Source organism: Sander vitreus, chromosome 17 (genome assembly GCF_031162955.1).
Source record: "Sander vitreus isolate 19-12246 chromosome 17, sanVit1, whole genome shotgun sequence".
Classification (NCBI taxonomy): Eukaryota; Metazoa; Chordata; class Actinopteri; order Perciformes; family Percidae; genus Sander; species Sander vitreus.
In genome coordinates, this window is record NC_135871.1 from 29,191,383 (window position 1) to 29,209,123 (window position 17,741).

General features: G+C 44.6%; 1 protein-coding gene across 1 annotated transcript in view; it reads right to left on the reverse strand.

The window, feature by feature from the left end:
- Positions 1-17,741, reverse strand: part of arfgef3 (ARFGEF family member 3) — an 83,314-nt gene that overhangs the window by 38,131 nt on the left and 27,442 nt on the right. Inside the window, exons 14-24 of the mRNA XM_078273179.1 lie at positions 15,940-16,547; positions 15,120-15,472; positions 11,131-11,297; positions 9,883-10,048; positions 9,655-9,762; positions 6,872-7,087; positions 4,654-4,764; positions 3,952-4,102; positions 3,184-3,495; positions 1,495-1,628; positions 115-260 (exon numbers count right to left, since the gene is read on the reverse strand). Coding sequence (XP_078129305.1) covers positions 115-260; positions 1,495-1,628; positions 3,184-3,495; positions 3,952-4,102; positions 4,654-4,764; positions 6,872-7,087; positions 9,655-9,762; positions 9,883-10,048; positions 11,131-11,297; positions 15,120-15,472; positions 15,940-16,547 — 2,472 coding nt within the window. The remainder of the gene's footprint in view (positions 1-114; positions 261-1,494; positions 1,629-3,183; positions 3,496-3,951; positions 4,103-4,653; positions 4,765-6,871; positions 7,088-9,654; positions 9,763-9,882; positions 10,049-11,130; positions 11,298-15,119; positions 15,473-15,939; positions 16,548-17,741) is intronic.

Here is a 17,741-nt window from a genome sequence, read left to right on the forward strand (position 1 = left end):
TCTTTTGACAATTTGGTTGACGGAAACCCAAATTTCTTATGTAGACCATTTTTTCGAAAACAGGTCACATTTGCTGCCGTCTTGGCCAGGACTCCCCTGTGAAAGTCCCCCTACCTCGACCAGGTGTGGGGCCACCACGCTCCAGGCCCTCATCATGTGCAGCAGAGGGCGGTTCTTGTTCATGACGATCCTCAGCATGCCCTCGCCCAGGCGGAAGAGATGCAGAGCGCTGCGTCGGTCCAGCGTTGACTTGGCCTCGCCTACAGACACACAGAGGGGAAACAATGAGTCGGATTGGGCTTTATTCATGGCTTTCTTTACTCTTATATTCATTTCCTAATAAGTGTGGTAAAGTAGATTCAATAAAGTTGAATCTAATCTAATGTAATCAGTTAGGACAAGTGATGAGTCTGTAATAAAATGAAATATCTGGGTCACTACATTACAGATCAGTTATCTGATGATGAGGATATACAGTATACAGGCAGCGTTGCATATTATATGCCCAAGCTAACATGCTGGTAAGAAAATTCCACATGAGCACGGATGACGTCAAAATGAGTCCGTTTAAAGCATGTTGCACTCCTTTGCATAATGCTCCCTTATGGACTTCGTTTACAAAGGCAAGCATGCAGAAGCTTAAGGTTGCTTATAATGACTGTAAGAGGATACTGCTCAACAAACCCAGGTGCTCTAGTGCAAGTGACCGGTTTTGTAATGCAGGAGTCTGATCTACAAATTCATTTGTCGCCTGAATGTCTCCCAGAACAGCGTTGTTATGCTGCTGGCAAATCCTAAGTTTAGTGCCGTACGATACCAACCATCACTATGGAAACACTGGTATAAGTGTCTTTTATAGAAATGCAGTATTGCTGTTTCTTTTCTTTTCATTTCTCTGTATATGTTTATCTTTCTCTTTTTAATGTATGTTGTATGTCATGTCTCTGTCTTCTGAATGGATCTCGAGTCTGGCAATAAAGTTGATGATGATGATGAGTTACCCAATGAGGCATTTTATGTTTGTAAATCTGTAATTAGTACAGTAGGACCAAATGGCTTCTAAAGAATGCAAAGAAGAAGAAAGCCGACTGTGGCGCTTCACTTCTTGATTCTAGACCGATTACTATTTTGGTTAATCAAGTTTAATCTCAGAATTATTGTCACTTTAGCCAAAGTAAATGTTATGTTATGTTCATTGAATTTATCAGCTCATTTTACCATGAACACATGACCTCATCCTACTGATCTCCTAAAACCAACAGAACCATCACTGATTTCTTCATTTATTTTCAATGAAATAACACAGACATTTTCTCCCTGACTAATGTTTAACTGCTTAGGTCCTTTACATTACCGCTCGTGTCACATCCTATCTGGATAGATCTGGATCTCGCTCTGGGTCGATTTCACATACACGAGTGAAAGTGTGTGTGTGTGTGTGTGTGTGTGTGTGTGTGTGTGTGTGTGTGTGTGTGTGTGTGTGTCTGTGTGTACCTGGCATTGCCAGTGAATAGTCTCCAGTCTCAGTAACAGAGTCGAACAGCTGAGACTGAGAAGCTTTCCTGAGCTGCTGCAGGAAGCCGACCAGACCAACCAGGTTCAGCTTGGTAGCTGCTTCTTCAAACAACCTGGAACACGCGCGCACGCACACACACACACACACACACACACACACACACACACACACACACACGCACGCACGCACGCATGTACACACACACACGATGCATATCACGCACGCACACAGGCGCGCACAGACAGACACACGCAGAGACACACACACATGCACGGACACACACGCAGAGACACAAACACACATGCACAGACACACACACACGCACAGACGCACAGACACACACGCACGCAGAGACACACACACACACACACATGCACGGACACACACACGCAGAGACACAAACACACACGCACAGACACACATACACGCACAGACAGACAGACACACACACACACACACACACACACACACACACAGACACACACACAAATTGAAATGGCTGTTTTAAAGTGACGTGACATTCCTTTGAAAGAAAAAAGGTTTTAGGGCAGGAATGCAGCGGTGTTGCCCTTTAAGGTTACTGGTTTTTGGGAAAGCCCTGTGCAGAGGAGTAGTCACAACGTTTTGGCTCCTATTTCAGCTTGTAAATGTGCTCCGTCTATCTGTTGCAAAACATCAGAGGGAACATTTTCTCTATTTCGCTCCTAAAAGCAGCCTTTAACTGGTTACATAAGACATGATCCGTGAAATAAACACTGTTTATTCCCTGGCTGTACCAAACTTTAATAAGTGCAGAGCTGTTGGCACGCACACTGACACACACACATTTGCATTTCTATACTTGTTTCTGTATTTATATTTATATATAAGGATCCCCCATTAGCTGACGCCTAGACGACCAGCTAGTCTTCCTGGGGTCCAAAACAACATTTTATATATATATATATATATACACATACACACACAATATTAAAACATTTCATGACATATACAGAAAAGAAATGAAAGAAAATAAATTCAACAATATTTGCTTACAGAACTAAATAACAAAAAAGACTAAAAAATAAAAACAATAACAAACCAAGCAAATACAGAAATATATTGAAAACTAAGTTATATATTACAGTATATTACATGGCTAACATTAAGGTAGCTCACATAGACAAAGAAGAAAATCTAATATTTTTGACCACACAATAACCTCATTTGTGAGGACTGAACCTCATTCTAAAAGGAATCTCGGTCTTAAACACTCGGGTAGCTCTGTGCCTCTGCTTCCATCTTGTGGCTGTTATAAAAACTCGAGAAAATCCACAACTGGAGCACCAAATGTCGGTCAATTTATCTGCCAACTTCCCATTTCACTAAGAGTCAGCGTCATGCTGGCTGCTGGTTTGACAAGGTGATAACAAGGAAGCAGCAGACGCCTCATTGGGCTGATACTGAATAATAAACTCAACTAAGCGAGGACGTAGCTGTCATTCTTTTATAGTCTACACAGTCTGCAACCTGTTTTATTTATAAAAATGATGTATATGTGAACCATAGCTAAAATAACTCATCCTTCATATATGATTCTAGAGATAAATCTGACATATTGTTAGATATATATTGATCTGTGTGTGTGTGTATATATATATATATATATATATATATAAATATTCTACCTGTCCGTCTGTGTTGACAGCGTGCACACAGCCTTGGCAGCGCTGTTCCCCGTCATCAGGCTGCCGCTCTTCAGCTCCAGCCCTCGGCCCCGGCTGCTCTCTCTCAGCAGCTCCTGGATGGACAGGGGCTGGATGACCGGCTGGCTCAGGCCCAGCTCCGAGGCCTCCGGGCTGGGCTCGCAGCTTAGCTCCATGCCCAGGTCCACGCCGGCGGCCTGCTGGCTCTGCTGGCTGATGGGGGTCAGAGAGGACGGCTGGGCCGAGCCGTCGCTGAAGTGGCTGTGCTCCAACGAGCTAATGTACTCAGTTACCCTGGGGGGGGAGAAACAGAGAGAGGCAGAAAGAGAAGGTAGGAAGGTAAAGGAGGTCACAAAAGAAATAGGAACTTCCTGAAAATTAGGGCTGCAACTAACAATCATCTTCAATTAATCTGTGGATTATTTTCTCGATTTATTGATTAGTTGTTTGGTGTATAAAATGTCAGAAAATGGTGAAAAATGTGGATGACCAAGATGACGTCCTCAAAGATGTATTTTCAAAGCCTTTAAGTAATGTTGCAGTCTGTGTGTGTGTGTGTGTGTGTGTGTGTGTGTGTGTGTGTGTGTGTGTGTGTGTGTGTGTGTGTACCTGGCATTGCCAGTGAATAGTCTTCAGTCTCAGTAACAAGTCAAACCGCTAAGACTGAGAAGCTTTCTTGAATGTGTGTGTATCATGTATCTGGATATGCATTGTGTGTGTGTGTGTGTGTGTGTGTGTGTGTGTGTGTACCTGAAGACATGCGGCCAGCAGTCGTGATTATGGCTACCCATCTCCAGTCCTACGTTCAGGATGGCGTCCATACACAACACATGAGCCGTGTGGAGGCGAACTCCCTGAGGACGACCCATCTGCTCCAGACGCTGTTCAACGCGCTGCTTTACTGCACGCACACGCGCGCACACACACACGCACGCACGCACGCACACACACACACACAAGATGCATGTCCAGATATATGACATTCACATATGGGAACAGAGGATAAAGCACAAATAGAACAACATATTCAACATTAACACACTTTATACCACTTTAATAGTAATTATGAACAGTAATGCATATCATTAAATTATCATTAGAAGCTCTTGTCTAATCTTAACATTAGGGGATTGTTAAAGAACATGAGAGAAGACATATGGTCGTAGTTTCCCACATCTTTCACTAGATGGCACTAAAGGCCTATTTCTTACTGATAGCACATTTTACGGAATTCTCTATTAATGGTATGGTATGGTAATGGTAAGTATTAATGGTAACAGTGCTGTTAGCTCTTGATCATCTGTGCAAAACAAATGCCGTCAACTCAAAGTCTGTGTTATCTTTGTTAGTGTGTGTTATTGTGTACGAGCGTGTGTGTGCGTGTGTTTCCACACACATATGCCCACTAGTTGGTTTTGTAACGTATCCTCTCGCAGTGTGCGCTCTCGGTACCTTGTGTGATGGCGTCGCCCATCTCTCCCGCCTCCTTCTCCTCTTTCTCTTCCTGCACACAAGAGGCTGCAGCCATCTGGGCCAACGCCGAGGCACAGTTGGCAGCCACACCTGAAACACACACGCGCGCACACCTACACTTTAACAATTGATTTAAGTCCGCTTGAAGGGAATCATTTACAGGGACATACATATTACAGATGCAGTTAAATACAGTACATATACAAAATCATGGGCCATTGGCATACAGCAGGTCTTCATAATATTTAGCATATCCCTCCGTTGTCATGGGTGTAAGACACACACACACACACACACACACACACACACACACACACACACACACACACACACGTAGTGTGTCTGGGTTTTTTTTAATCTCCTTTGAGTATGTGTGTAATTCAATTTGAACAGGCAGTAACACAGCATCCTCTCTCCACAGTTGACTTTGTGCACAGTGTGTTCATTCATATTCATTAGTGCTTCTGTGCTGATCGTGTCGATCAGGTTTCACGCTGGTCGTGGGATGTTGTCAAAATGTAGCTCCCCTGATAGCCTCCATCCACAATCTGTGCCATACAGAAACAGCTCTAAAGCCCGATTTACGCTTCTGCGTAAAATCGACGCCGTGGCTACGTACGTAGGTATGTGGAGACGGGAACCTACGCCGGAGCCTGACGTGCATATTTGTGTAATATAATAAACACTTTTGAAACTATTGCAGCTTGTGTAGGCCTATCAGTGCTTTCTGAACATATTGAACACACTTTTGAAAATGCCGCGATAATACCGAAAACCGTGATCATTTTCGTCACTATAACCGTGAGGTTAGATTTTCATACCGTTACGATCAAACACTCCCCCCACACACACACACACACACACACGCCGGCTCGACGCACACGCCAACGCTCGAGTGTAAACTTCTGGCCACTTACGTAGGCTCCGGCGAACGCTCTGCGTGGAGCCTCCGCAGAAGCATCAATCACGCTTAAGACGTCAAATCAGCCAAAACAAGTGAAAACGCCTGTTCGGGTAGGACCTTTGATATTATCCAAGACACCAAACTAAACACAGATTCAGATTAAGTGGAACATAATCAGTGTTCCACTCTATGACGAAAGATATTCGTCAACGAACCTTTTTCACGGACGAAAACTGAATAAAAACGAAATAAAAAGTCAGATGTGATGACGAAGACTGTGACGAAATACAACAGACACTTTAGTCAACAAATAAAAATGAGACGAAAATGTTAGGGCGGGACGAATGGAGAAGAGATCCAATCAGAGCCACTCTTTTTTGTGGGACAAGTTGGGAAGAGATCCAATCAGAGCGAATCTTTGAGGGTACGTTGATTCATGCGGAAGCAGCAGAGCCATTTTAAAAAGCCGCGGCACATGTAGGCGCAACAGCTACACAAACGCAGCAGCGGTCACACAGGAGGACGAGTTTCGAGGACGTTTTCACAACAGTAAGGTTGTTTACATTATACAGTCTTAGTTACACAGCTTTGGCTGATTTCAGTTGACTTCACTCGTTAGCAACACGCTAACGTTTTGCAGTGCACCTGGTCAGGGCAATGACATGTCTCATGAACAACAGGAATGTCAGAGCTAGGTCTAGGACGGACCGTTAAATCTGTATTGCATATTCAAACCTTAATACCATTCCATAACAGACTGATGGATACTTCCAATGACCAAAAATTCTGGAGAAACATTTAGTCAACCAAGTCCGCTGTAGATTTAGTCGACTAAAATCTGCTAATATTTGGTCTACTAAAACTAGACGAAGACTAAAAGACTTATGATATTTAGTCGACTAAAACTAGACGAAGACTAAAAGATTTCAGATGACTAAAATAAGACTAAAACTAAATGGTGTGTTATTCAAAAGACTAAGATTAAATCAGCATTTGCTGTCAAAATTAACACTGTTCACAATCACGTTTAAAACAATTCATTTTCATCCGAGTTTGGGGAGCCGTTTCAGGGCAGGTTGATTCACCTAGAAGCTTTAAGTGGCCGTACAGCACATACATGCCTCTACTTCAGTTTAGACTTGAATGTGTTCCAGCTGCTGGGCTGCTGTAGAGCACCTGACCCTGACCTCTAACCGCTCGGTGTTGAAGCGGAAGAGGAACAGAGGCCTCCCTGCGGGGGATGAGTGATGTATCCCCCTTTGTCTTGTTAATACAGACACATGTGTCACCCACCGAGGGCGCAGCTGAGCGCAGCCGCTTTGCGTAGGCCGTCCAGACTCAGACAGATGGTGTCTCTCTCCCTCTGGCTCTGCTCTTTGACCCCCTCCGCTCCCAGGATAAACGCCAGGCCCTTGGAGCTGCCCGCCATGCGGCCCGTCAGCGGCGTGGACAGCACGTCCATCAGGTTCTTCCACACGCCGGTGAGGATGAAGCGGGAGAACACAGCTCCTGAAAGAGACACACACCCACACAGGCTCAAGTTAGAGGTGTCAAAGATGAGGGAGAGAATACACTTGATCAATGCTGAAAACACAGGATACTCGATGATACATGATGATGTATGATTATACCAACAACGCAGAGCAGTGTTTACACAGCCAGAGTAACTGATGGTGCTGAAAAGTGACACACACACATAAAGAGTATAAATGTCATCAGGTATGCCTCAGCAGCGGTTACCATGGAAATCTCAGCCAATCATGCCAAAAAAAAAATTTAGTCACATTGGATGGACACAATATCGAGTTCACGAGAATGGGATGGACTAACGAACGACCCCGAAAACACAATGCGGTATAAAAATGCTCAATCTCGTTAAACATATCACTTCTCACTTTCCCCTAAATGTCTTTGAAATCTTAACTTAGACATGTTATTTACCTGGCCTGCTGCTCCAAGGTTTTTGGGATCTATTTCACTATAAATCCCACTGGAGGTGTAGATGGTGATTGGTGTTAAATGATGCAATTACACCATGTTACCCGTTACAGACCCCCAGTGCAGTACCATGTAAAAAAAACACCCCAATTTACATCCTTTAATCGGTTATAGCGTTGCACATCTGTGGCCTCTAATTTTCACTCGACCATGCAGAGCTGTTATGGGATGTTTCACCTTTCAGCGCACAGCCTGTGCAGCATTTTCAACTGATTAACACAGCAGCAGTCGCAGAGTGGGTGAGCCCTATTTAGAAGCATTGAGCAGCGCTGGGGAAAAAAGCTCCTCTTGTGAACATTGCTCCAAAAATACCCATGAAAAAGTTTGAGGTTTTGACCTGTAAAGCCCAGTTCAGACCAAACATTTGCGACGAGACGTAACCGTTTTAGAACGTCGCAGGGAAATGTTGCAGCACACTGAACCGGCCCGTCTCAGCTCGACTCAAGCTGATCGTTTCGCTGCGACTCAGCTGGTCGAGTCTCCAGAGGCTGGTTTTAGAACAAAAGAGACGTCACCTGTTTCAACAGCCAATAGAGAAGTCAGCTGGTCAAGTCTCCAGAGGCTGGTTTTAGAACAAAAGCGACGTCACCTGTTTCAACAGCCAATAGAGAAGTCAACTGGTCGAGTCTCCAGAGGCTGGTTTTAGAACAAAAGAGACGTCTCCTGTTTCAACAGCCAATCGAGAAGTCAGCTGGTCGAGTCTCCAGAGGCTGGATTTAGAACAAAAGAGACGTCTCCTGTTTCAACAGCCAATAGAGAAGTCAGCTGGTCGAGTCTCCAGAGGCTGGTTTTAGAACGTAAGAGACGTCTCCCGTTTGTACAGGCAACAGAGAAGTCAGCTGGTTGAGTCTCAAGAGGCTGGTTTTAGAACGTAAGAGACGTCTTCCGTTTCAACAGCCAATAGAGAAGTCAGCTGGTTGAGTCTCAAGAGGCTGGTTTTAGAACGTAAGAGATGTCTTCCGTTTGTACAGGCAACAGAGAAGTCAGCTGGTCAAGTCTCCAGAGGCTGGTTTTAGAACGTAAGCGACGTCTTCCGTTTCAACAGCCAATAGAGAAGTCAGCTGGTCGAGTCTCCAGAGGCTGGATTTAGAACGTAAGAGACGTCTCCTGTTTCAACAGCCAATAGAGAAGTCAGCTGGTCGAGTCTCCAGAGGCTGGTTTTAGAACGTAAGAGACGTCTTCCGTTTCAACAGGCAACAGAGAAGTCAGCTGGTAAAGTCAGCGTTAAATTATAGAAAATAAATTATATATAATCCATTTTATTTTAATGTTACAAACTAGGGCTGCTTGATTATGGAAAGAATCAAAATCACGATTATTTTGGTCAATATTGAAATTACGGTTATTTTACATGATTACTCATTGACTTTTGGAAAGACATAATTATTGAAATAAAAAAAAATAAAAACAGTTAAATAAATCAACAGGAAAACACCTTGAACTGTGAAATTTCCCTCTAATACCTTTCCCGTTTGAGCTGTTTTTCCTCTACATTGAGAACACAGGACAAAATAAGAGTTTACTTGCAAAACGTAATGTGCTAAATTATGGTTTTTCTCGATTACTCTGTTTTTGGGATCATTAGGAGCCTCAATGAGCGCCCGAAAGCACGGTAACATTATATGGTTAAGCGAGACAGAGAGCGACTGAAGAGAGGGAGTGCCCAGCGGCGTTACAACAAAGCCGTGAATCATAGAAATAAACGTGTTTTCGACGATTCATCACTAGAAATAACTAGCAAGCATCTCAATATCACTAACGTTATCCACATTCATATTTAGGTGCGACAAATTAAATATCCAGCTTGTCTCATTGGTGTGAACTGGCAGCTTTCAGAACGCTGGAGACCGGCTCGTTGTGAGAAGATGCAAGTTTCAACTCGTCTCGTCGCAAATCTTTGGTCTGAACTGAAAAAAAACCCACCTCTGCCGACTGAAAAATAAATCACTCGTTCAATTCTAGGAATATGAAACTGATGATGAATAATTCACAGGAGTAAATGTGTCAACGAATCAATTGAATCCACCCGTCATATTTCTGAGATTTTGGGGGCAGGTTTACGATAATGGGCTCCCGACCTGCCATCGCAGTGTCACTGCCGGCCTTGCCACAGCTGAGCGGGGATTGGCTGGACGCCCTCCTGATCAGCTGGCCTCCGATCGCACTGCTGCCCAGCCCGTCAATATCTGAGAGAGGGAGAAACAGAAACGGAAACAGCTTGTAGAATGTAAAGTTAGGTGGCTAACAAATGTCTGTGTGTGTGTGTGCGTGCATGCGTGTGTGTACCTGTGGGTGTGTGTGTGTACCTGTGAGCATGGTGATCAGGGGCAGTGTGTTGTCTTCTGGCGAGCCCCAGTACCCGGCCTCGGCCAGCAGGTTGCGCTCTAACACCTGGTGGTAGAGCTCCTCGATCCAGGCCTGAGACAGAACCACGAGGACCCCGCTGCTCTGGATCAGACGCACAAACTCCTTCTGCAAAAAAAAAAGCACAGTTTTATTAGTTATCATTTGTTCATTTTCTGTAATCAGAGGGCCATGTAGAGGTTTCTTTACTGTGAGGTGCAGGTACATTCCTGGGCTATAGGCTCGGGACCATGTATAGAAATCTCTCTGTCATTGGTGAAGAAGACAGTATCTCTGAATTACCATTAAAAGGAAAAACTACGTATATGAAATTGAAGGGAGACATTCAAAAGCTTGTCATAGGTTATTGAGATTGTAAAGAAATCTTTCCACTGGTTTAGGAAAAATGTTCATTTGGCTGCTTTCCAATGAGCATGGACTTTCTGTTTTGTGACAAGCATGAAATCGTTGTGTTTCTCTGCATTCTGTGGGAGTCGCAGTTAAAAAGCTGGAGGAAAACAAAACAAGAGGAAACACGAAAGAAAGGGAGAGTCACATGGTGAGGTGATGAAGAAGAAGAAAGAGGAAGGGGCGAGAACGAAATGAAAAGAGACAGAGAGAGAGAGAGAGAGAGAGAGAGAGAGAGAGAGACAGAAAAAGAGAGAGACAGAAAAAGAGAGATACAGAAAGAAAGAGAGAGAGAGAGAGAGAGAGAGAGAGACAGCGAGAGAAAAACAGAAAAAAGAGAGATACAGAAAGAGAGAGACAGAGACAGAAAAAGAGATACAGAAAGAGAGAGAGACAGAAAAAGAGATACAGAAAGAGAGAGAGACAGAAAAAGAGATACAGAAAGAGAGAGAGAGAGAGACCGAGAGAGAGACAGAGATTACTATTATTTTTTGCACTCTACATCCCACTCCATGTGTACTTGTCTTGATATCATGTCTTATTTGTATTCTTGTATATTATGTTGATATGTGCCTATATGTATATTGTTGTCTCTGTTGTACATGTGTCTATACTACTATTTGTCTACTACTACTACATGTCTATTTGTTACTACTACATGTCTATTTGTTGAATGTATAGAGAGTTAACACCTACCGAAGTCAAATTCCTTGTGTATGTAAGTACACTTGGCCAATAAAACTGATTCTGATTCTGATTCTGATCATGTGTTACAGATGGATCTTGTTTGGGGCTCGGCTCACCAGGCTGAGGACGGGTGCGAGCGTCCGCCGCCTGTAGAAGTCGCAGCAGCACAGCTTGAGATTGAGCAGGAGAGCGTAGTACGACACCAGGTAGAGGCCGTCGGCGTTCATCAGAGACTGACAGCTCAGCGTGTCGCCGCTCTCGAAACCCGGAGAGTGGATCCCGCCTGGAGGGAGACGGGAGGGATTTTTTGGAATATTTAAAAAGGAAAAACTCTTTTCCATTTACATCATCATTGCATATTTAAACAATATAAAACAGCAATGGAAACAAACCAACAGAAAAAAAAGCATCACAATTTAAACACCAGCATGTTTAATGCACTACATGCCAGGCCTGCACGATATGAGGAAATATGCAATGTGCGATAACGTTGTTGAATATCGCGATATTACTAGCGATAAATAAACAGATATCAGAGTGTACTCAGGTCTGCATTTCTGCTGCTTTCAGTATTCTGCTAAAATACAACAAATTGAATCTAAAACAAAATGAAAAGGAAATCATTGCCAATATTCTTTTATGGAACAAATTGAACATTGAATTAAATATAAAAGACAGCACTAAAAAGAATGACAGTTCCATTTTAATGTGCCGTTTTCTGCTGATATTTTCCTTCAACTAACACAAAAACTGTGTATTTTGCGATACGCCGCAGCCTTTCGCGATGTGTTTCTTGCGCTATCGCAATTACAAAAAACAACAACTATATATTGTGCCGCCCAACTACATGCCCCTAAAAAGCATCCAGATATCAAATGTCGGTTTAGGACAACCCCACCCTGATGTGGGCTGCATCCTAATAAACAGAGCTGGGTATCGTTCAAAGGTTTTCGATACCGGTACCAATACAGGGACTTTGGCTACGTTCAGACTGCAGGCAAAAGTGGCCCAAATCTGATTTTTTGGGGGGCTGCGTCTGATGTCATTGTTATTGTTCTTTTGCGCATGCGGGTCAGTTCGAAACTGCAAACAGTTCACCCTGGAATCTGATATAGGCCACATTTTAAAAGATAATGTGGACAGCCAAACAAATCAGACCTGAGACAAAAAAATTAAGCATTAAGACTTGCGGTGTGAACGTAGCCTTTGATACTGGTTCCTAAACGATAGGTTTTTTATACCAATTTTTATAAAACAAAAAGGAATTACAACATTACACGTTACTCCTACTATGTGAGCCCCGTCTCTGCGCGTTACGTCAAGTTTTTCCTGCCTGTCTCAGGAGCTCCTTCAGCTCAGACTCATTCGAACGGAGGAAAGTAGGAGAGGAACGGGGAATGAGATAAGGGAAAGGGAGAGATAGGGGAAGCAAAGGGAGGGAAGGAAGAGAAAAGGGACCCAGGCAGAGGGAGAGATCGGGAGAATGATGACAGAGAGAGAGAGAGAGAGAGAGAGAGAGAGAGACAGAGAGAAGGAGGGAGTGGGGAAAAAGGTAAACATAAATAAAGGAGGAAACAAGAAAGAAAGGGAGAGTCACATGGTGAGGTGATGCTTGAGAGAAGAAAGAGGAAGGCGAGAACGAAATGAAAAGAGACAGAGAGAGAGAGAGAGAGAGAGAGACAGAGAGAGAGAGAGAGACAGAGAGAGAGAGAGAGAGAGAGAGACAGAGAGAGAGACAAAGAGACAGAGAGAGAGAGGGAGAGGGAGAGAGAGAGAGAGAGAGACAGAGAGAGAGAGACAGAGAGAGACAGAGAGAGAGAGACAGAGAGAGACAGAGACAGAGAGAGAGAGAGACAGAGAGAGAGAGACAGAGAGAGAGAGAGAGAGAGAGAGAGAGAGAGAGAGAGAGAGAGAGAGAGAGAGACAGAGAGAGAGAGACAGAGAGAGAGAGACAGAGAGAGAGAGACAGAGAGAGAGAGAGACACAGAGAGGGAGAGAGGGAGAGAGAGAGACAGAGAGAGAGAGAGAGAGAGAGAGACACAGAGAGAGAGAGAGAGAGAGGAGACATGAGAGATATAATCTGTTAGCTGATGATGAGTCGAGTGTTTTAATCACAACTCACGCTGGAGGATCTGCACTTTCATTAAGTCACTTAACCGTGAAGTTTAATTTGATTTGTAATGTGGCTCTGCTGATGTAACAAACTCCCAGCAGGCTCACCGCTTTCACAGATGGATTATGGGTCGTGCCTCGAAGGCAGAAAGTTTTCATTAAAACTGCTCTAAAGGGATGAAGTAAATATACTGTAGAGTATACAGTACATACATTCAGACTACGTTCAAATTTGCAATCCTTTTGCGCAAACAATCAGTTTAATTTCAGTGGTGGAATGTAAATAAGTACATTTATTCAAGTACTGTACAACAACATTTTTATTTTATTATTTCGGCTCCCATGGTAACAGGTCAGAGCGTGCACACTGCCTGCGTGACACGTGCATGCTAGAAGTAGAACCGACGCCTATTTTTCACGCGACACGCAAGCGTGTTGGAAGCGTTTCCAGGCAACATAGAATATGAAAAGATGTTTATATGTCATTTTGATACGAATACATTTAATAAATGACATGCTGATGTTTGAAAGTCTCGAGGTTTTGACATAAATGCAGATCTAAATATAATTAAAAAAAATAAATAATAATTATCGATTTTCAAATATTGCACCTGTCAATACAGAACGAGATATTCTGGAGCCTATTTTGCCGTCAATACTGCCGATGTTATCTTTGCTGTAATCAGATCAGTATATATTTATGTTTATGTTTATGGGAAACATCCATGTGTCCAGACAAGGCTAGCAGCAGCAGCTCCGCGTCAGACACCTTTCTGGTGTGTAAAGACATAGAAAACGCTGCGCAGCCGCCACGCAACAGAAACGCCACGCAACAGAAACGCCACGCAACAGAAACGCCACGCAACAGAAACGCCACGCACAGAAACGCCACGCTCACGCCACGCAGCCAGTGTGCAGGAGCCCTTAGCATTGCTTTTGGCGCTCTTTTTGGCGCTCTGTCTGTCTTTTTCTGGTGCTTTAAACTAAATTTTTTCACACTTTTGGAACTTATTTGACGCTTTCAACGTTTTTTTCCTTTCCAGTTTCTAAAATGGGAGGATTTTTAGTAGTTTTACTTTTAATACTTTGCGTACATTTTCCTGATGATACTTTTCAAACTTTGAAACAACAACAACACAAACTAAGTAACAGTTTCAATGCAGGACTTTTATTTTAAACTGAGTATTTTTACAGTGTGGTATTAGTACAGTAGTAAAGGATCTGAATACTTCTTCCACCACTGCTTAATTTACAGTTTTGGCATGTTGTGATTTCTCCATAACTACATTTAACCATTTGGGGTTTTTTTTTCACTTGGGTAGGACATTATCTGCAGTACGTTTATTTTATTTCATTGTTTGCTTCACATGCACTGTATTACAGTCTCTGTAGTAAGAACATCCCAGAGTGCCCCCTAGACGTATTTAAACAAGTTTTTCTACAACTTCTTCTTCAGACAGTGAGTGTCTCATTCTGGGAGTCAACCGACAGCAGACACTTCTCTGTGGCCAGAGCAGAGTAATAAAGGACGAGCCTCCATCAGCAAATATCCTCCACACACACACACACACACACACACACACACACACACACACACACACACACACACACGACATTTTGAGCATATTTAAATATTGGGGGGAATGTGTCCCCTCCAATATATATTATGATTACTGCCTTGCTTTCACACCGGAAGGTCCCAACCAAGGTTCATGTTTTTGCATTTGATTCGGTAAGTTTTTGTTTCACGCTAAAGAGCTATCCGTGACAAAACTACAAGCTGCGTCTCCCGACAGTTGTAACTGACTGGTTTGTAGACGGGCTCCCCCGTCCTCTCGTATCCTCTCTCTGTGTCAGAAGTTTTCCAGCTGACTCATTCCTGCTGGTCTCCCCGTGCTGCCGCGGCTTTTTTGTATCACATCAAACTGTAAGTCACACCAACACATTGAATCATTCCCTCCCTCCCTCCCTCCCTCCCTCCCAACTCTCTCACCGGCCTGCAGTCCGGAGCAGAAGGTGGAGGAGAAGTTCTGCAGCGACAGGTCCACCTCCGTGGCCGTGGCCAGTCCCAGCAGCCGGGGCAGCAGCGCTGTGAGCGCCTGGACGAACAGCCTGGCGCTCTGCTGGTCCGCCTCCTGGTTGCGGAGCAGTTTGAGGGACAGCGCGGCGGTGCGCAGGGAGCGGTGGCCCGGGCAGTCGCGAGGCGTCTGCTGCTCCTCGTCGGCCAGCGAGGCGTTGTCGGAGCCGATGTCGGACACGTCGGAGCGGCCCGAATCCTTTTCGGCGGCCATGGAGTACTGGTCACACGAGTCAAACTCTGTCCGGGACAAGTCCTGCTCCTCCATGCTGATGGACCAACAGGTAGGTCAATGATATCATTATTATGATTTCATTCACTCTGGTGTTACTAAGAGGGGTGGTCTCTTAAGAAGCCTTTTCTTGGCTGTTTTTATCAGCGTCTTATCGTTGTTTTTTTTAATAATGTTTGGTAAATTAAACTACAGTAAACTTATACATGTAAATGTGACATTCATTTGTGTCTGTCAAATCACAGAATCATTTGTTATCACTGCCGACAGATGACGCCAAAGTCAGAAATGTGGCTTAAAAAAAGCTAAAAGTATTAAACATGAAGGGCTACTCAAAAACAGTAATAATAGTACTTTAAATTCAATCTTTGCACACACACACACAGAAACACACAGACAAATAGAGACACACACGCAGACACACAGACATATACACACAGACATACAGACATGCAGACACACACAGACATACAGACACACACGCAGACACACACACGTACGTACCTGAAGTTGCTCTCGCTGTACCGTGACCCCCCTCCGTGGTGCGGCCTGGTTCTGGACTCCACAGACAGGAAGTTGGTGATGTCGGGGTAGACGAGGCCGTGACTTCGCTGCACCACATCTGGAGGAACCACTGCTCCTCTCTCTCCTCCCCCACCGCCGCCCCCTCCTGCTCTTTCTTCTCCTCTCCCCTCGGCCTCCCTCGCACCCCCTCTCTCCTCCCGTTGGCTCCCCTGCTTCGCCTCGAGGTCCGGCTCACGCTCGGCCCCCTCCCGGCCGCCACAGACGGAGGGCGAGGGGAGGCGTGCGTCCTCGCCACACTCCTCGGGAGTGGTGTGGCCCAGATCCGCGCCAATCTCCCCCACCTCCACATCCACATCCACGGTGGTTTGGCCCGTCTCCGTGGTGATGCTGATGCTGATGTCGGGGCTGCGCTCGCCGGCCGCGGCGGCGGCCGCGTTGGGGGAGATGGAGGCAGGGTCCCAGGGAGCCTGCTCAGAGGACAGGATGTGTCTCTGCCACCTGAAGTCGGCCTCGTTGATCTCCATGGACTCGCGCGTCGACTCAGTCCCATCTTTCAGGTCGTCCAGTCGTCTGAGCAGAAGCCGAGCCTGAGAAACAGCTGCTATCTTACTGTTTGGTACTGAAAACCAGATTCTTAAGCTGATTTCTGATGCTCTCATCTTTTTCTTGTGTGTGTGTGTGTGTGTGTGTGTGTGTGTGTGTGTGTGTGTGTGTGTGTGTGTGTGTGTGTGTGTGTGTGTGTGTGTGTGTGTGTGTGTGTGTGTGTGTGTGTGTGTGTGTGTGTCTCTCTCTGTGTGTGTGTGTGTGTGTGTGTGTGTGTGTGTGTGTGTGTGTGTGTGTGTGTGTGTGTGTGTGTGTGTGTGTGTGTGTGTGTGTGTGTGCTCTCTGTGTGTGTGTGTGTGTGTGCTCTCTGTGTGTGTGTGTGTGTGTGTCTCTGTCTGTGTGTGTGTGTGTGTGTGTGTGTGTGTGTGTGTGTGTGTGTGTGTGCGCGCGCATGATGGAACGGTGTGTCAGATGTCTGTTGGGTGACTATACAGATGTTTTTTATGTGTGTTTTTAAAGTGATCTGATGACTGTTGCGGGTGTGTGTGTGTGTGTGTGCGTGCGTGCGTGTGTGCATGATGGAAAGGTGTGTCAGCTGTTTGCTGGGTGACCATACAGATGTTGTTTTTATGTTTGTTTTTTTAATGTGATGTGATGATTGTTGGAACAGACGATGTAAGAAAGGTTTCTGTGTAAACAGACAACAAAGTCTTGATTTGATCTCACTCCATAGATTCGGACCATCTATGACAAGTCCTACAACTTCAACGTCATGTATTTACTTCACAGCTGCTAAGATTAATCGATTAGTTGTCAACTATTAAATAAAGCCAGCTGTTTTGATGATCGATTAATCGGCTTGGGGGTTTTGTTGTCCTCGGGTCAAATTTGACCTGTTTTCAAAAAGTTTCTATATCATAAATTTGGGTTTTTTTCAACCAAATTGTCAAAAGAAATAACGTGGAGGTTCCCTGCAACTCGGGTTGGGCATCGTTTGGGTTTTAACAATTCCGATTCTTCCTTTTGATTCCGGTTCTCATCGATTCTTTGAGTAGTTGAGCTGAAACGGGTCTCATGCTTATTTCACAAATAAGAGGAACGTTTTAGTTTGATTCAATGGTGGGTTGCAGTTTTACCGAGCTTTTTTAACGTAAAATAAAGCCAGACTAGAGCGCTACTTACTGAGCTCCGTGGCTGCAACACAACAAGTGCCTGGCCGCTACGTAACCAAAACTTGC